Source organism: Xiphophorus hellerii, chromosome 14 (genome assembly GCF_003331165.1).
Source record: "Xiphophorus hellerii strain 12219 chromosome 14, Xiphophorus_hellerii-4.1, whole genome shotgun sequence".
Lineage (NCBI taxonomy): Eukaryota > Metazoa > Chordata > Actinopteri > Cyprinodontiformes > Poeciliidae > Xiphophorus > Xiphophorus hellerii.
Window position 1 is genome coordinate 28,402,458 of NC_045685.1, and position 19,799 is coordinate 28,422,256.

Genomic DNA, 19,799 nt, shown 5'->3' on the forward strand with positions numbered 1-19,799 from the left:
AATGATGCAGTATGTATAATAAATACAGTTATTTATTGATGTTTACAAACAAAGAGGTTAAACTGGTTGTGACTTTAAGCCGCTATCTGAGCTCTGACTTCCTGGTAAATGGGAGGCGGAGCTACTGGTAAAATATTGGGTTGATCCAAATTTAAACAAAATAAATGTAACTTTCACCAAACCATCTATAATTCTATTAATTATTATATTATTAATAATAATTAAAGGTTATAGAACCTTTAATTAAAGCTAGAGACGATGTGGAGCGCAGCACGGTTCAACAGCTGAACTAGCAGAAAGTTCAGATCAGTTTCTAAGTCAGTAGATCCTCATCAGATCCACACCGGGCCGGGCTCACCAACCTGACCGATCCATTCATAAAACACTGGTTCTGATCCGCTGCTACAGATCAACTGGTATCCAGACCAACTGGCTGAAATCTGTGTGCATCGCAGATGTTTGTAAAGAATAGGTGGCTGTTGTAGATGCCTGTTTAAAATGAACAAAACCCAAAGCTGTTCTAAATACGACTTAAAGATTATATTAATGTTGCCACAGATTAAAATGTGATCTTTTAAAAGTCCAGATCATCTGAAGTACTAAAATCTGTTCTGATTGACAGACGGGTGACTAAAGTCCACCATCTTGTTTCCACAGAGCTCAGTAGGAACTGATCTCTGATTGGTCAGAAGCTGCTGCCATATGATTTATAGATACAGAAATAAACTCAGACAAAAATGTTTCTCTTCCTCTAGTGAAGCGGGTTTTCATAAAGCCTGTCTGATTCTGATGAATAATACTAGGAAAGACTTGTTGTAAGCGCACAGCCAGCGCCTTGGTTAATATTTTACAGTCTACATTTAATAAGCTAATTGGCCTATAATTTGCCAGGTCCGTGCTATCCCTATCCTTTTTTGGAATCAAGGATATCAGAGCTTCATTAAAAGTAGGAGGCAGCTGTCCTCTCTCAAAAATCTCTTGATAGACCTTTTGTAACACTGGAGCAAGAATATCTATATACTCCTTGTAGTATTCTGATGGAATACCATCATACCCGGGGGATTTCCCCACCTTCATCGCTGAGATTGCCTTCCTAATCTCCTCTTCAGTAATTGGTGCTTCCAACCACTCTACATGCTCCTGAGATAGCCTTGGTAGCTTGAGTTTGGAGAGAAAAGCATCACTTTCTCTTTGGTTTGTCTCGTTAAACACTGAAGATGTATACAATGTTTCATAATATTGTTTGAAGCCATTGTTTATGTCTTTTGGTAAGGTTACTAAAGTATCTCCTTGTTTAATGGCAGGGATTGTGTTCAAAAAAATCCTCTTTTTTAACTTGTCTTGCTAATAATTTGCCCGTTTTCTCCCCTCCCTCATAAAATTAAGTTTTTAACCTGAATAGAGAATATTCCACTTTTTTGTTATAAATTTAATTTAACTGAAACTTAAGCCCACAAATATCTCGATAAAGTAAATCATCATAACACCTAGCCAAATTGCTTTCTTTAAGTTTGATTTCTCTTTCCAATTTACGAATTTTACATAGACTCTCTTTTTTCTTCCATGAAGTGTATGCTATAAGTTTACCTCTCAGAAATGCCTTAGAGGCCTCCCATGCAGATTGAACATGCTCTGTACTGCCAATATTTATTTCAAAAAAGTATCTCAGGTCCTGCCCCAACTGTTCTTTAAAAAGTTTGTCCTGTAAAATCGAGACATTCATTCTCCATCTTGAACCTCTTATATTCCCCAGTCGTAATCTTATGCATAATTCCGTAGATGCATGGTCAGTGAGTGCAATAGTTTTAATATCACAACTCCGCACATTATTTACTATGAGTTTTGAAACCAAAGTCCACCATCTTGTTTCCACAGAGCTCAGTAGGAACTGATGTCTGATTGGTCAGAAGCTGCTGCCATATGATTTATAGATACAGAAATAAACTCAGACAAAAATGTTTCTCTTCCTCTAGTGAAGTTTAATTATTTAATCTTCAGGAGAGAAAAAGACTTTTGAGTTTCATTCCTCTAATTATGTACAGTATATCCGTATACAGTACAGACCAAAAGTTTGGACAAACCTTTTAATTCAATGAGTTTCCTTTATTTTCATGACTATTGACGTTGTAGATTCACACTGAAGGCATCAAAACTATGAATAACATGTGGAAATATGCACTAAACAAAAAGTGTAAAACAACTGAAAATAGCCCTTATATTCTAGTTTCTTCAAAGTATCAACCTTTTGCTGTGATTACTGCTTTGCACACACTCTGCATTTTCTTGATGAGCTTCAAGAGGTCGTCACCTGAAATGGTTTTCTCTTCATAGGTCAACCTGTCCTGTCAGGTTAATAAGTGGGATTTCTTGCCTTATAAATAGTCATGAAAATAAAGAAAACCCATTGAATTAGAAGGTGTCCAAACTTTTGGTTTGGACACACCAGTTCCCGTACCAAGCTGTAATACAGTTGGTGAGGATGCTCTCAATGGTGCAGCGGTAGAAGTTCGTGAGGATCTCTGAGGACAGGTGGTTCTTCCTCAGGGTCCTGATGAAGAAGAGGCGCTGATGCGCCTTCTTAATGATAATGGCCACCCATGGGGGGGAATTTGCAGACAATTCTTGAGCATCACCTTCCTGCCAGTATACCAGGGCTCTTGCATTCGCTGCCCAGTAATAATGCTGAAAACAGGGTAATCCCAATCCTCCCATCTCTTTTGGTTTATTTAAGTGAGTTTTTGATATTCTATGGGCTTTAAAGCCCCAAACAAAAGGCAGGATTATTGAGTCTAAATATTTTAAAAAAGCCTTTGTTAAAAAAATAGGCAGACCCTGAAAAAGATATAAAAATTTAGGTAAGGACACCATTTTAATCTATGTAACTTTTTTGAACAGGAATAATCTGATGGGGATTAAAAGTTATCAAAAAGTAAAAAAGTTTCTAAGGTTTTACTGAGTTTAGTCTGAACTGACTCGTTTGCTCTTCTCTCTTTAGAATCACACAGACTGAACCATTTGATTAAATATTACTTATTGATTGATGATAGAAAATGATTGAGGACCAGTAGTTTGATAGTTTACATGTTTCTCACAGACAATCCTATTCCAGTGATCCATATATTCCTGACAGAATGATTCCTGACCTCTGGTCTGTGTTTGGTGCTGGAAGACCTTTGACCTCTCAGTCTGACATTTGCAACATATTCCTCCTGCTCAGCTCTGACCAGAGCCACCAGTTAGACATTCTGGTTCTAGATTAACCAGCTCAGTGTCTCATGGAGATAATGAATAACCTTAAACAGCCGTTTGCTGTTTGCCTTTCATTTACTGAGGACGTTTGTTCACACAGGAATTCATTCAACGTGTCCCAACAGCTGCTTTAGAGCCAGAAACTATCTGAGGAACCGTCAGGAAGAGGAAACTTACAGCCAAGGTGACTGTGACCTCTGCCTGTCTGAGGGCAAAGGTCACAGTCGCCCTGGCAAAGATGAATCCCATCAGACCTGGAGCTGGTGGTTTCACAGCCAGAGTCATTAGATCAGGTAGATTTGAACAGCAGTTTCTGCTCAATAATTTAAGAGTCTTTTAATTAATGATTTTCATTCTAAACTTTTGGACAGTTTCAGATACAATCCCAGTCCCTGAGAGGCCAAAGTGATCGTTGCTCTGATCTGCAGCCTGTAGCTGCATAGAAACACAGCAGAGCTGCAGTAGATGCTTTACTAACATGATGAATTCAGTCAGTTTGCAGCAGCCCAGCAGCTATCAGGTTATTATTTATTGATTTGAGCTTTTAACTGCATGCAAAATCACATATTGATCAAAAGGCTCTGCAGCATTAATACTCATATCAACATCATCTGCTGGATTCAGAAGATTTTAACAGATGAACTGTAGATAACATGGTGACTGTAGGACTTATGCAGCCAGTGACTCCATAAAATAATCTGCTTATGTGAATCATATTGATAAACTCACTGATGGTGATTTATTCATGAAAATAAGCCTAAAAAACTAATAATTAATGCTCTTAATATGTTGTTCTTTCTGCAGATTGATGGTTTTTTATTCTCTAATTAATAATTACCAAGTAAATTAGTTGAAAATTATTTCAGTAACTGATTAATCGTGACTAATCCAATTAACTGTTTCATTCAGCTGAAACTGATTTTATGCTAGAACTGCTTGCCATACTCAGTGCACTATAGCTGATGGTTTGTGTTATCAGTTTTTGTCCACAAGGGGGCGCCACAGGACTCTGTGTTAGATCCCCATCTATTTATAAAATACATCATCAACATTACCCTAACATTTAGGTAACCAGAGATCTGTACAGAACCAAAACCAGTCAAACCATGACAGAAGTAATTACAAAATATAATAATTAGCAACAAAGCAGAAATAAAACACACTATGAAGAATGAATGGACTCAAATAAAAGCAGAAACAATGAATTGACTCAGATTGTGTCAAAAACCACTGAGAGCAAAATGTGTTTTAGTGAAACTTAAAAACAGCAAGAGATGAATTTTCAGATTAATAATCAGCTGATCCATAATTCTGGACAAGTCTGATCTCCTCTGAGCTTCAGTCAGCAGCAGGTCCACTGATCGAAGGTCAAAGGTCAAATTTAAGACTGAAGCAGGTCAGAAAGATATAAAACTCATGAACTCAATTTAGGACAGAATAAAAACAGATTTTATTCTCCCTCAGTAGAGAGTTTATGTATCAGCAGCAAATGAAAATATGTATGGAATAAAAAAAACACAAATCATCTGTCAAAAACATGGAACATATCATTGACCTCTGACCTCTGCTGATTTCTCTCCTGCAGGTCATGTAGAGGTCAGAGGTGAACCTGGACAGTCCATCACTCTGCCCTGTAGTTCTGCTGCCAATTCATCTGTTATCGTTGTTCAGTGGAGCAGAACCGATCTGGGCTCAGAGTACGTTCTTCTGTTCAGAGACGGTCGGTTTGATGTAAGGAAACAGAACCCGTCTTATCAGAACCGGGTGGATCTGGTGGACCGACAGATGAAGGATGGAAACGTGTCTTTGGTTCTGAAGAACCTGACGACTAACGATACGGGACTATATCAGTGCCAAGTCCAGAATGAAGGAGGCCCTGATACTGAACTCATCAGAACCATCAGACTGGAGGTTCTTAGTCCAGGTGAGAATTTGTTTCTGGATCAGAACCAGCAGCTTCCTGGTTCTGGATGTTAAATCTGATCCAATCGGCTCATTGACTTGATTTGTTTTTTTTTTTTCTGCAGAGAACAAAAATGGAGGAACCAGCGATGGATCAATCGGACTGATAGTTGGTCTGATCTTATTGATCTTATTGGCTGTTGTTGTTGTTGTTGTTTTATTTCTGATCTATAAAAATCAATCTGCTTGTTTCAGGAAGAAAAGCTCAGATCCTCCAGCTGATCTGTAGATTTACTATAAATGCCTTTAATCTGTGGACATGACTTACATCAGATTATTGCTGTGTGGATGGATGTTTCATCTGGCAAATATGAGTTGATTTTCTCTTGCTGACAGATAAACCTGCAGTCATAAATCATGACTTGATTATTATAAAATAGTTTTGTACAATGACTTCTGGACTGAAACTCAAAGGTGACATTTTATTTTTAGGCTGTTCCCACCAGTCCAATGTCGTCCACTTTGAATCTTTAAAAGCTACACAATTATTATAACTACTTAATAAAAGAAGCTCAATCAGAAGCTAACTGAAGTTTTATTATTGCATGGAATGAGCTTCTCTTTGTATTTATTAAAAAGATCAAATTTATACTAATCTTATATATTCTAGTGTTTTATTGACATCTATCCAAATCATTTCCTGAATCAAATTTCATCTCAATTAAGTAAAAATTTGAAGTGACAATCAAACGATGGCAGGTTGGTCCGTCCTGCTGATGGAGGAGAAGGTAACTAATTATACCAGATATATCAGAGGATGGAGGTCAGTCAGTTTCTGCTGTGAAAAGTAGCTTCAGTAAATATGTAAGTTTTTATTTTTTAATGAAACTTGCAGACTGCAGCTTTAACCATCATGACATTGCTGTCTTCATGGACCCATTGACTTGTATGTAGGCCTTTTGAAGGTGATCATTAAGGGGTTAAATGATTCAGTTCCAGCATCAAAGTAAAAGAAAAAGAATCAGTTCAAACAGGAGTTCACTATGTAGTACAGAGAAATTCACTCAGCCGTACTGCATCCTAATATTCACTCATCACTTAAAGAACATCTTTTTTCAGCCAGTCAATAAAACTTTAATCTGTAAAAATAGTTTCTTTATATCAGGAATCTATAACTGAACCTTGACTAGATCATTGCAGAACTTGCTGACATGCTAAGGAGGCTCCAGCATCCCAACACTGGTCCAGGTGTGCTTCAGCAGGGATGCATGCAAAGGTTAAAGGTCAATGCTACTGGAGGACTGGAGTTCCAGATCGGTCCAGATGTGGATGTTTTATTATTTTTTAATGAGATCCTCATATCTACTGGATCCTCATCTATGAATGTTTGTGCTGTAAAGCACTTTGTGTTGCCTTGTTGCTGAAAATGTGCTATATAAATAAAATTACCTTTAGTTGTGCAGACATGATTGAATTAGCCAATCATGTGGTTTTTCATGATTACCCCATGATGTCTAATTTATTGGGTCTAATTTAAAGAGTCAGAGAAAAACATAATGTACCACATTTTATAAACTATAATTCAGTTTTTTATAGTTTTGTTGGCTCTGACTTGTATTCAGGTGCAACTTGCATGTTTTCTGCTCATGCTGCAATTTTTCACAGATGCAATTATAGGATGACTAATAATGTAAAAATACAGAAAAATCAGTTCAACATTTAATAAAGTTTTGTTTCTTTTTGCTTCTTCTTCATTATATTTATGTTCATTAAAAGTAAAGCAGTTTTCAGACCTCATTTTTTTCTATTATGTTTAAAATGTTTATTGTTCTGCATCAGCTGGTGTTTTTTATTTGGTTACATGGAAAATGAGTGTAAATAACTAATAATGCAGCTAAGCTTGTTTACATAGATTTTTTTTGTTTTGTAGAGTTTTGTTCTGCTCTAATCTTCCCACCAGACTCATAATTAATGAAACTGTTATTTTACTCTGAGCTGAACAGATTCACCATTTCAGTATTATTGATGTTTGACTGAAGTGAATATCTAAACAAAATAAAACTGATTCATCCAAACCAGCTGATCTGTTGTGGATTATTTGTAAACACTAAATGGACCCAAATCCCCCTCCAGAACCGAGGGTCTGCAGCTGGTCCTCCTCATCACTTGGTGCAGAAAGAGGCACCAGGTGAAGGAGTTTAAAAGGCCGCTTTTATGAACTTTCAATCAAAAGTTAGGATGTTATTCCTTATAAAAACATACCTTAAGTGTTGCCTTGATTTTTTTCATGCATGTTTGAGGAATCCTTTAATCTCCATGGCAACACCATGTTAATGGAGAGGCGTAGCTCTGGATCACATGGTGCTGGTAGTGATTGTAGGATCACCTGTTGCTCACCTGGTGACTTTAGTGATGGGGAAGTCTACTTTTTGCTGACCGCTTTAACTTTGAATGATTTTCGTCTGATCACTGTTTAAACCTGCAGATCCGTTTTTATGCTGCTTTGGGACACGGATGTCTGTTATTCACTGATAATATTGAAGATATTGATGCAAATAAAACAATCTTAACTGCAGCTTGGATTTACGTTTTAGGATTAGAACCTCAGTCCGAGTAGAGCTGCTGCTCCTCCATGCAGAGAGCAGCCTGTTCAGGTTGGTCAGACATCTGTTGAGGATGGACACCTCCCTGGTGAGGCCTCCTCCTCACGTCTGGACACTGGGAGGAGACTGAGAGGAAAAACCAGGACACACTGGAGGGACAATGTTCCTCTGCTGGCCTGGGAACGCCTCGGGATTCCCTGGAGGAGCTGGAACAAGAGGCTGGGGAGGAAAGACTGGGCCTCCTTATTCACATGTAACTTGTAATGTCAGGATGTCTTAGCTATTTCATTATGTACAACTTAGCAAAACTTTAGTTATTTTAGGTTGTTTGTTGATAAGTGGAGGCAACAATAATACATCAGTTATTGATGTACATTTTCTGTTATCCTAAATGTTTTTTATGTCCTCTGCACTCTGAGGGTTTGGGGTCAGGAGACACTGAGAGTTTATCACTGCAGTGTTTCAGTAGATCAGGCTGAATGCTTTGACTCTTATTGTCCATTAGTGTCCAGCAGCAGTAATGCGTCCATTAGTGCTACGGCTGAGTGAGACAGTTTACTGCAGTCAGTCTCATCCTGAAACTTTGTCACCTTTAATGTTTCTATCTCTGGTCCCCATAACAGGAAGGAAATGTGATGGTAAGAAAACTTTAACCAAATGTTGTGGAGACTTTATGTCAGCTGGTTTATAGATCATTTTTATTAGAAATGTCCTCATTTATAGTTATGCTTCATCGATGGAAGCATTAATAAGACTGTTTTTCTGAATGATTATTATAAAGTGGGTCTACAATTAAACTTTTTGCTACAGAGTGAAATTAAATATCTGAGAGGAATCTTGATGCAACCTGCTCAGGTCTCCACCTCAGTGTCTAGGAGACAGAGATGATGGAAGGAGCCACATGTTCACATGTTCACATGTTCTCCATCATGTTGGTTTTTATCACAACCTTTGTGTAGGAAGTGATGAACCTTTAGAAATGAGACCCACAACTGATTGGACTGTAACATGGAAACAACACAGAAAAGGCCTCAGCCAGGATTTTAACCATCCATCCATTTTCTAACAGGAGCTGCTGCCTGTCTCCACCCTGGACGGGTCACCAGTGTGTCGCAGGGCAACACAGAGACAGACAGGACACACAACCATAAACACACACACAACCACACACACACACTCACACCTAGGGAGAATTTATACAGACCAATTAACCTGACAGTCATGTTTCTAGACTGTGGGAGGAAACCGGAGAACCGGAGAGAACCCAGCATGCACAGGGAGAACATGCAGACTCAACAGAGCACACTGTTGAGTCTGCAACTACACTGTTCAGGCCTCAGGAGTTTAATATGGAATATATTTAATTTAATTTGTTTGGATTTTTGTGAACAAGACAATTATGATCACTTTGATTGGAACAGGTGATCTGTTGCCATGGCGACTGATGATAGACCAATAACTATCAGCAATGCATCATGAAGAGAGAGAGCAGCAGAGCTGCGTTAAGGAAGAGGGCGGTCTCTCTTTACTCTGAGTCTCCAGTCAGACACGAAAAACGTCAAATGAAGGAGAGAAACCATGAAGGAAACACAGCAGAGTCTGCTGCTCTGTAAGTTCATATCTGCTGATTTAAGTATTGATACTGTCTGATTATTGATGATGATGATGATGATGGTGTAGGATGAAGGAGAAACAAGTTAGACTGAACTGAGATCAGCAGGTTTACAATTTACTTTGAATTACAAGATTAAAAATAATCCTAATATGTGAACTAAAGACCTGAAGAGATTAGAAAATGATTAAAGCTGGAATGTTTGATAGATGAAGGTCTGCTTCTAGATCACAGATATCAGTTCTATGTCACAGCTCTGAACGTGGAATAAAACCAGTTTAATGTCTGTTTTCTGTAGGTCTGAGTTTCCTGTTGGGCTGCAGAATAAACCGAGGTTAGTAAAGTTTATACTTATTATTATCTCCAAGTAGGAAATGATAAAGTCTGCTGAGGGTTTCCTTAGAGAAAGATTAGAAAACAGAAGAAATACATTTGCTGTTCATGGAGACATTTTAATACTTTTGTAAAGAAATGTTTTTATTCTGAATCAATATGTTTATTCCCAGTCCTCCCAGTTCATCTGACTGTGAGTCCCAGCAGATCTCAGTTCTTTAGAGGAGAATCAGTGACTCTGATCTGTGAGGAAGAAAACAGATCAGATGGATGGACTGTGAGGAGAAACACGACCTTAGAGACCAGGACTGAGTGTGATAAAGATGGATGGTGGAGAAAAAATGGATCTACCTGTAAAACCAGCAGCATCAGAGAACATGATACTGGTCTGTACTGGTGTGAGTCCATGTCTGGATCCTCCAGCAGCAGCAGCAGCATCCAGCTCTCTGTCTCTGGTAAGATCAGACTGTGGAGTTAGTGTTGCTGAAGCTGTGTGGAAATGGATGAAATGCTGTAGTTTGTCTCTGTGTTGAGGTGGATCAGTGATCCTGCAGAGTCCTGTCCTCCCTGTGATGGAGGGAGATGACGTCACTCTGAGCTGCAGAGCAAAGAATCCAACCCACAACCTCCCAGCTGCTTTCTATAAAGATGGCTCCTTCATTGGTGATGGACCATCAGGTCACATGACCCTCCTCCATGTTTCCAGCTCTGATGAAGGCCTCTATAAATGTAACATCAGCCATCATGGAGAGTCTCCATCCAGCAGGATCTCTGTCAAAGGTCAGAGGTCAGGAGGCCTGAAAATATTGTTAAATTTTGGTTTTCAAAATAAATTGTTTGGCAATTATTTAACAAATTATTCAATTTTAGAAAAACCAACAACCACTTCTTGTCCTCCACCTACTCCATCACCTCCATCATCATCATCACCTTCCTCCCAGTCTGATCTCTACATTTCTCTATCATGTGTGATTGTTGTGATTTTCCTGCTGGTACTGGTGTTACTGGTTCTACTGGTGAAGAGACGTCGTCACAAAACAAAAGGTGAAATACAAACATCTTGATTTATAAAAGCAGGTTTCTCTATAGTGGTGTGAATGTTTAACCTGCACTACTGATTTTTTAAATGTGTTTTTAATAAATAAAATGAAGTCAGATATTTCAGCACAAAACTATTTCCTCATAAAACTGAACTGCCTCCTGAAGCAGTGAATTGTGGGTAATCTCTGTTTCTTCCAGCTGATAAAGGAGACGACGTCACATACAGCGACGTCCAGATAACTCAGCTTCATCAGCAGAGAGCCAAAGGTGAGGATGATGATGATGATGATGATGATGATGATGATGATGTTTGAAAACATCCAAATGAAACATTCGTCTTCATGTTGATCCTTATTAATCCTGATCTTATAACTTCCTCCATGTTGCTGTTTTATTCAGTCAGTTTGCTGGTAGATCTGCAGACCCTGAATGAATCAGGTGATCTGTTGCCATGGTGACTGTCAGTAGGAATGAATCAGGTGATCTGTTGCCATGGTGACTGTCAGTAGGAATGAATCAGGTGATCCGTTGCCATGGTGACTGTCAGTAGGAATGAATCAGGTGATCCGTTGCCATGGTGACTGTCAGTAGGAATGAATCAGGTGATCCGTTGCCATGGTGACTGTCAGTAGGACCAGAACCAGACTGCCATGTTGGACCGTCTCTGCCTGCAGTCTGTGGTTGTTCTGCTGAACAGACTAGCAGCTCTGTGGTCGTCCAGCTTCCTGTTTCTGATCAAAACGTTTCCTGTCAAACAAAACCTGAACATTATGAGCTGGGCCCCATCAGGACCCAAAAACAGGAGGAAGAACTTAAATATCTTTTGAAACTACACAGAAACGTATGAATATTTAATAAAAGAAGCTCAACCAGAAGCTAAACAGTTTTATTAATGCATGGAATGAGTTTATTTTTGTAAAATTTATTTAAAAGATAAAAGTTGTGCTGTGTTTATATAATTCGTTAAATTTCCTGAATTGGATTTCATCTCAGTTATTTATCAATTATCAGTCAAACATGGTGGCAGGTTGGTTCATTGTCTGGAGGGGGAAACGTACCAACCTGTTCCAGATACATCAGAGGATCTAGGTCAGTCATTTTGGCTACAATGAGAAATAAATCCTGTTCATCTTTCAGCATCAGTTCCTCCAGGACTCCATCTCCCTCAGTAGTTCTGAGTCCGTTCCCTCCGGTTCTGTTCAGTCTGCTTTAATCCGTCCTCCAGTTCTTTTGGTCAGGTGTGAACAAGTAATCTACAAATAAATCAAACTCTAAAACCGTCTAAAACCTCGCTCTGGGTTTGGTTGAAGTGAGTATATGAACACCAAGCGGACCGGAGACCGCTCCACAAGAAGGAAGTGGACTATAACGCAGGGCATTCTGGGTAAATACAATCCAAACTAACATGCTAGCCTAGCGATAGCTGGAGAAAAGGCTCATGGATTTTAGCCAAAGACTAAAGAGAAATCCTCCACCTGCATGCCACTCTAGTGTTATTACATTACATGAAGAAAGACGTTGTGTCGTTTCCTTCAGTGGTTCTTGGTGCAGCGCCCCCACAGGCCAGGAGGGGAACAGGTTGGTTTGACTCAGAACCACAGCAGCTGGAGGTGGAGCAGATGATGGAGTTCTGGTTCCAGTAGAACCGGGTCGACCGGACCATCACTATCCTTAAACATGAACCGATATCGATCAATATCTTGTGTTTCCTCCATTAAAGCTGCTTCTTCTCTCTTGGACTCAGAGTTGATGGAGTTTGGCTGGTTGTCTAGAATCTCCTCCATGGTGACATCATGAGCTGGTGGATGATGGAGACGTTTCATTTCTCCACCTTCGCTGTGAGAAATGAAAGGCTGCAGATGATTGATGGAGTTTAGATGTGAAGAGGAGCTTCACCAGTTCAGTTTCCCTCAGAGCCGTTAGCATCGATCATCGTTAGCATCGATTATCGTTAGCATCGATCATCGTTAGCATCGATCATCGTTAGCATCGATTATCGTTAGCATCGATCATCGTTAGCATCGATTATCGTTAGCATCGATCATCGTTAGCATCGATCATCGTTAGCATCGATCATCGTTAGCATCGATCATCGTTAGTATCGATCATCGTTAGCATCGATTATCGTTAGTATCGATCATCGTTAGCATCGATCATCGTTAGCAGCGATCATCGTTAGCATCGATCATCGTTAGCATCCATCATCGTTAGCAGCGATCATCGTTAGCATCGATCATCGTTAGCATCCATCATCGTTAGCATCGATTATCGTTAGCATCGATCATCGTTAGCATCGATTATCGTTAGCATCGATCATCGTTAGCATCTATCATCGTTAGCATCGATCATCACTGAGATGTTTATGGTTGTTATGTTGAATAGCAACAAATCTGTTGTTGTTCAGCAGGGTTGCTGGACCACACTGTCATGTGGTTCAGTTTCTGAACATCATTCTCTGCTTCATGGTTCCCTCAGTGAACTAGTTCACAGCCAACAACACTCATCATGACTCTGCCACCACCGTGCTTCACTCTACCTGATTACTGCCACTCTCTTCACTCCGTCTGAACTGAAGTTTATTTTGTCCTCATATTCAGCAAACAGTTGATTTGTTCAGATGAAACTTTGTTCTGGTCATGCAGATCAGCTTGATGAAGGACTGACTGCCTGTCCCTTACTCCATGTTTAGCGCCACCTACAGGCCTGGAGGAGTAAAAATAGTCTGATTGTACCTGTAGATGTAGATTTTAATAATCTTATGAAGCTTATCTTTCAAACAGCAGCTCAGTTTAACTGTTAAAATTAGAGAAAACACATTTATCTGCCTTCTTCAAATAACTTTTATGTCTATCATCATTTACCTCAGTAAGATGCAGCCAGTATATGAATAGAGTTATTGATAATCAGAGGATCTGTAACGCTCTGATTCCTCTCGGTGTGTTTGTGCTTCACCCTTTGTTCCAGTTAATGGTGTCTCTGCGTGTGAAAGCTGCCCTGCGTTTCCTCTGGAGGTGTTGGTGGTTTCTGCAGGGTGGTCTGCAGACCTGCATGTCACTGAGTCGAAGTTTACAGAGCGTCTCTTTGATCTGTGGTGCAACGTGTCGACTTGGATTGATTTAGCTGTGAGACTGTGTGGTCTCAGTGTTTCCCACCTGCTAGTTTTACAGTTATTTAAGTTCAGAACAGACAAAACAAAGAGTTAATGTCTGCATGAATGATATTAAAGCATTTATCTGACAGCAGCGCTGCAGTATATTGACTTCATTTCATATTTATATATTTACAGAGAGTCCTTCATCTGCCATCTACTCAGACGTGAGAGCAGACGGGATCAGTTATGGAGAAATCAACATCAGAACCAACAGAACCAGAGGTAGAACCGCTGCTGATTAATGTCTGAAATAATCTATAAAGTTTGGATTAACAAGATAATGAGAAATATGGCTAGACCTTATATTAATATTTGAATTCTACAGTTTTATAATTATGAGATATTAACATTCGGGGCGTGCTGTGGTGGTGCAGGGGGTTAGCACGCCCCACATTTGGAGGCCACGGACGTCGCGGGTTCGACTCCCGGTCCCGACGACCTTTGCCTCCTTCAAAAATGGCGCCGGCTCAGCTGGCTGCCTGCAGATGCAGCTCCCGTCGTGTGTGTGTCAATCTGTGTATAAAAAATTCTTGCTGTAACTGCGAAATAATTTCCCTGCTGGGATGAATAAAGTAATTCTTCTTCTTCTATTCAGTAAACATTAATGCTCAGAGGTAAAATGCTACACTCTACCTATAGCGCCCCCTACTGAATCAAACATTGCACACCTTCCTGAATGATTCTTTGGAGCAGACCTTTCACTCATGGTTTCAGTTTTATAGTAGTTGAGTTTGCTAACCGTTGCTAAGTTAGCCTAGCTGGTCATAGGAAGGCTTTGGTCAGAAAGCACTGAGGACATCAAGGCTCTGATTGAGGAACAAACTCAGTAGAACCGAACCAGCTCTGTGATCCTCTGGGTTTCTGGTTTCAAACAGCAGATCTGAACTTGGTAACTAAACTCAGAGTCTAGTTAGCTCTGAAGCCTGAACATGAGGACAGAAGAAGCTCTCATCAATGGATGCAGATAATATGATCAACTTGCCCATCTCTGTTTTAGTTGCTACTTATAACAACTCACATCAACACCATATCAGAGCAGGAAGAGGAAGACCTGGGGGTTTCCAGACTCCTGTTCTCTGTTGATGGCTAAATCTGTTTTTAGTTTTATTTTAACCAGAGTTTATTTTCTTCCAGAAGTTCGACCAGATCCAGACATCATCTACTCTTCACTGAGGTAGTCCACCAGTCTGACCTCTGACCTCCAGCTTCACCTCTTTATTTCACATTTAGTTGTTTTATTGCTTTGGCCCAACATCATCTGACTTTAACATCGTTTCTGTCTGGATGTTTAATCAAATGTTTCTTTCACACAGTTCGTTCTGCAGTGAACTATTAAAGTTTTCATTTGGTCTCGGCTGTTTCTACGTCGTTGATCGTTCTGGTTTCTGTGGCTTCAGAGCCGATAGATTAGAAATATTTTCCTGTTTGCTCATCTCTGATCTGTACAAACAACCAATAAACCACAGAGTGAAAAAGGCCTCAGTGGAAACTTTCAGAAAATAACCAGAGTGTGTGAGTGTCTGTGGGGGTTAGGAGGTGTGTGTGTTTGTTTCTAATACCTCGTGGGGACAATTTTCCTAACATATACTGCGTTGTGGGGACACACTGCCCCTTGTGGGGACCGAAGCCTGGGCCCCACAAGGGGAAACACTGTTTTGGGGTCAGAGGTCAGATTTAGGACTAACGTGTGAATTGAGTTTTGGTTAGAGTTAGGGTTAGGTATGTAATGGTTAGGGTAAAGGTAAAGGTTTCGGCTGTAGAAATTAATGGAAGTCAATGGAAAGTCCCCGCAAAGATAGCTGCGCAAACGTGTGTGTGTGTGTGTGTGTGTGTGGGGGTGGGTGTGTGGGTGTGTTTGTGTGTTTTAGTTTCCTCTTCAGTACCATCTGTGGCCTAATTCTCCTTTCTAAATACTGCTGGACCTCATGTTAACCAAACTTACTCTGACACGGTGAACCTCCTTGTTTTGGTTTATAGTTTAGGTTGAGAAATAAAATGTGAATTAGGTTTTGGTTAAAATGGCACCCTTTGAAGTTCGTTGTCCTTGTGACAATGACAATAAAGATTTATCTTATCTTATCTTATCTTAAAAAAGGGCAGTGATATGTATTTTCCAGATACATAGCACCATTTAATAGAACAATTAAGTGTCAGGTTTAAATCACCTGGAACATCAAAATACAAACACAGGAAAGACAAGAGAGAGTTAGATTCTTTTTATTCGCGAGGAGAACGGACAGAGACGTGTTCCAGTTACAATCTCTACCCGCTGTGAAGTACGTTCTGTTGGGCCCTCTCTTTTTATTTTAACAGACGTCTCTATTACATGCATGTTGAAGCTCTGAAGGAGCAAAAAGGAAAAAAACAAAAGATATGCAGCTGCAACGTGGTTTATGGTTTCATAAACAGTATGGCTAATCAGCACCACTAGGTTATAACCTATCTCACATGAAAGGTCAGGATGTCGCTATAAACGATCTTATTATAAACACAGAAGGTCAGGATGTCCTTCTGCTGAGCAGCAGTTTGATTAGAACAAGTTGTACCATCTTCACTTCACACTTCTTCACATCAGCCTTGCATCTAAGGAAGAGGACAGGAAGTTCCAGCCGAGCGTTTATCTGTTGCAACCGGCCAGAACCGCAGTGGCCTCCTCCTCCACTGAAAGGAGAAGAAGGTCACTTCTCCTTTCAGTGGCCTCTTTAAAATATACGCAGAAACAGAATTAAAGAAATTCAAACACAACAACATCATTAATGTTTATGGTAATGGAAACAATAAAAGTAATATGAAGTATAAAATAGCAAATGTTTGTTAATGATATATACAATTTCTCTAACATAAAGTAACTGTTAAATTCAGTTGTTATAAAAATATATACACCAAAGAAATTTTACTTCCTGTTTTAATGCCTTCAGATTGGGCCTCTTTCTCTTCTTCCATTTTTAATAAGAGTGAATGTGAGCATGGCAACAATTGTTACCGCTAGCATAACACACAGACAGCGCTATGCTAACACACAGACAGAGCTATGCTAACACACAGACAGCGCTATGCTAACACACAGGCAGAGCTATGCTAACACACAGACAGAGCTATGCTAACACACAGACAGCGCTATGCTAACACACAGGCAGAGCTATGCTAACACACAGACAGCGCTATGCTAACACACAGACAGCGCTATGCTAACACACAGACAGAGCTATGCTAACACACAGACAAAGCTATGCTAACACACAGACAGCGCTATGCTAACACACAGACAGCGCTATGCTAACACACAGACAGCGCTATGCTGTTGTCCATTGGTTTATCCACTAAGATCAGCTCCAGTTTTTTCTATATTCCTTGTTTTTCCCACACAGTTTAAAACTATCAGATGTTTTAGATCTTCTAGACCTGAAGGAACCTGAAGATGTTTCCTTCATCACTGTCGTTCCCACAGTTGAAATCAACCACACACACACAAACACACACACACACACACACACACCCAGCCAACTGGGTCCAGTAACCAGTTCGACCCAATAACAGTTTAAATATTAATGAAGTCCAACATTAGCACTAATGGACTCTTTCTGCTGAAAATATCAAAATAAAAGCACTTCCTGTTCCAGGTCACACAGGATCTAAGATGGTCATTGTAGTGTCAGAAGGCCTGGTCTCACCTTTGACCTCTCTGCTCCGTTAGGTCAGCAGAACCTCTCAGCTGGTTCTGGAGACAGAGTCACTCTGCCCTGTCCAGCTGCTGATGTCTCCATAATAGAGGCTGTGATATGGAGCCGAACTGATCTGGACTCTCATGTTCTGTTTGTCCGACCCGGTCAGGAACAGTCAGTGGTCCGGCATGCACCCTATCAGAACCGAGTGAGTCTCCTGGACTGGCAGATGAAGGATGGAGACACGTCTTTGGTTCTGGGCAACATGAAGACTGAGGACAGCGGGACGTACGAGTGTCGAGTTCAAACTCATCAACATCGTCAACCTGCAGGTTTCTACTGCGCCTCCTCCAGGTGAGGGTCACACTGGATCAGAACCAGCACCTTCCTGGTTCTGGATCTCAGATCAGATAATGACGATCTTCAGTTGGATCAGACTAATTCCTGGTTCTGTCCTGCAGGGACCCAGGATGGAAGCAGGAATGATGGATCCGTCAGACGTCTCCCTGCAGCCGGACTCGTTGTTCTGATTCTGTTGTTTGCTCTCTGGGTCCAATCGGACTGAACTGAGTTTTCATTACAACGGAACCTGCAGATAAACATGAAGTTACTTTTACTGTTTTACTGTGAACATAAATATGGAAACCAGATCAGCTAACAGATCCCAAACCGTCCAGAGCTCCACTCAGACCAGAGGTCAAAGGTCAAACGGAGTCAGTCTCAGTGTTTCTCTGCAGAATGAAGATCAGAATATTTATATTTATGATATTTATAATATTTATGATATTTATAATATTTATAATGTTTATAATATTTATGATATTAATAATATTTATGATATTTATAATATCTATAATATTTATGATATTTATATTATTTATGATCAAACTGCTGCTCTGATGAAGCAGTTTGTCTCTGGTTGGTCGGAGGCTGAAGGCTGATGAATCGCTGGCCCAGTTGGATGAAGCTGGTTTCCAGCCAGCATGTGTTTGTGGGGCCCATCGGGGTTCGGTCAGGCTGGACGGGTCCAGTATGGACAGGGCTCATATGGGACCAGGTGGGTCAACAGAACAGAACAAACCCAACAGCTGGGTCCAGTTTGTTGATAAAAGCAGCAACACATGGAGAACCCACATGGGTCCCTTTTCCCCCAAAGTCATCCTGGATCAAACATGAGCTGCCACCTTATGACCCAGTATGGGTCCCGTATGGGCCCCATCATCCAGAATGTCTCTGACCCAGATGGGTCCCACATGTTAATGCTGCCTGTCACTGATGGGGCCCACCAAAATGAAGGTTTCTGTGTTTTTATTGTCCTGAAAACATTTTATTTGTCAGATTTTTATCTTTTGGTTTCTGCAGATAAATGTGAAGAATTTGTTCCCAAATCAAACTGTTTCATTTCTCTTCTGTTTTTACCTTCAGAGGAAAAATCTGTTGAATTTGAATAAAATCAGAGTGAAAGAATCTGTCTGCCTGTCTGTCTGTCTGCCTGTCTGTCTGTCTGCCTGCCTGTCTGTCTGTCTGCCTGCCTGCCTGTCTCAGATCTACAGCAGCTCTGCTTCCTTTAACCAGATAATTGAAATTATGAAAACATGTAGATTTAGATATTTTTTCCTTTTGAAATATTTATTGTTACTTTGGGACATTTAAAACATGACATTGTACATTTATACAGAAAGTTTTCTTTTCTTTTAATAAACACAATTCATCGATTAAATCAAACTAAAAGAAGATAAGAACAAGGATCTAAAAAACAAAGTCTGTATGTTAAAAGTTGATCAGAACCGGATTCAGGACCGGGATCAGGACCGGGTTTATGATCGGGTTCAGGACCGGGTTTATGACCCGGATGACTCGGGGAGCCGACCCGTTCTCAGACAGAGGAGGTTTCATCTGTGTGTCTGACAGTAAATATTAAATCAATCAGATTCCTGCTCTGTAAATAAAAATTTTTTTGTTCTGAGATTGAAACATGGAGCTGAACTCATAAAAACTAAAATCTTTCTGGAAATGGGCCGACGGTTTTCTCTCAAAGTGCTTCAGAGTTTACTGGTTCAGATATTCATTCAGTTTGCTGATCTGCCCAGCAGCATCTCCCTCTCTGTGGTTTCACTGGGAATGAGGAAGTGATGTGACACCAGGCCCACAGCATCACACTTCCTCTGTTGGAGCTCAGCTTCACACCTACAGTTGGTTTACTGAGTTTAACTTGTAACTTTCTGCTGTTCCTCGGTCAGGAGAAC

At 40.2% G+C, this 19,799-nt stretch overlaps 5 protein-coding genes across 12 annotated transcripts in view; 4 read left to right on the forward strand and 1 right to left on the reverse strand.

Annotated features, from left to right (window-relative positions):
• The window catches only part of LOC116732648 (butyrophilin-like protein 8), a 27,991-nt gene extending 18,702 nt beyond the window's left edge, over positions 1-9,289 (forward strand). The window contains exons 2-4 of one of the 3 annotated variants that reach the window (XM_032582997.1): positions 4,835-5,173; positions 5,277-5,324; positions 9,176-9,286. In XM_032582997.1, coding sequence (XP_032438888.1) covers positions 4,835-5,173; positions 5,277-5,324; positions 9,176-9,213 — 425 coding nt within the window. In that variant the 3' untranslated portion in view covers positions 9,214-9,286. Of the gene's footprint in view, positions 1-4,834; positions 5,174-5,276; positions 7,230-9,175 lie in introns of those variants that run through there. The other 2 variants (XM_032582998.1, XM_032582996.1) reach the window with 2 other exon arrangements.
• Positions 1-19,799, forward strand: part of LOC116732561 (muscle M-line assembly protein unc-89-like) — a 444,643-nt gene that overhangs the window by 263,864 nt on the left and 160,980 nt on the right. The window lies entirely within an intron of this gene.
• LOC116732604 (high affinity immunoglobulin gamma Fc receptor I-like) overlaps positions 1-19,799 on the reverse strand; it is a 218,664-nt gene that overhangs the window by 73,743 nt on the left and 125,122 nt on the right. The gene's annotated exons all lie outside the window — the stretch shown is intronic.
• LOC116732605 (high affinity immunoglobulin gamma Fc receptor I-like) overlaps positions 1-19,799 on the forward strand; it is a 185,917-nt gene that overhangs the window by 55,583 nt on the left and 110,535 nt on the right. The gene's annotated exons all lie outside the window — the stretch shown is intronic.
• Positions 9,115-19,022, forward strand: LOC116732607 (high affinity immunoglobulin gamma Fc receptor I-like). Of its 6 annotated transcripts, XM_032582919.1 has the most exons (11): positions 9,116-9,363; positions 9,665-9,700; positions 9,873-10,154; positions 10,234-10,479; positions 10,570-10,743; positions 10,939-11,007; positions 14,027-14,113; positions 15,026-15,065; positions 17,512-17,585; positions 17,723-17,907; positions 18,015-19,022. In XM_032582919.1, exons 1-9 carry the CDS (start codon positions 9,333-9,335, stop codon positions 17,525-17,527), a joined length of 981 nt encoding a protein of 326 aa, XP_032438810.1. In that variant the 5' UTR covers positions 9,116-9,332; the 3' UTR covers positions 17,528-17,585; positions 17,723-17,907; positions 18,015-19,022. The 6 variants fall into 6 exon arrangements, with proteins under 6 accessions (XP_032438809.1, XP_032438807.1, XP_032438810.1 ...); XM_032582918.1 differs by lacking the exon at positions 17,512-17,585 and having other exon boundaries at positions 9,115-9,363; XM_032582922.1 differs by lacking the exon at positions 14,027-14,113.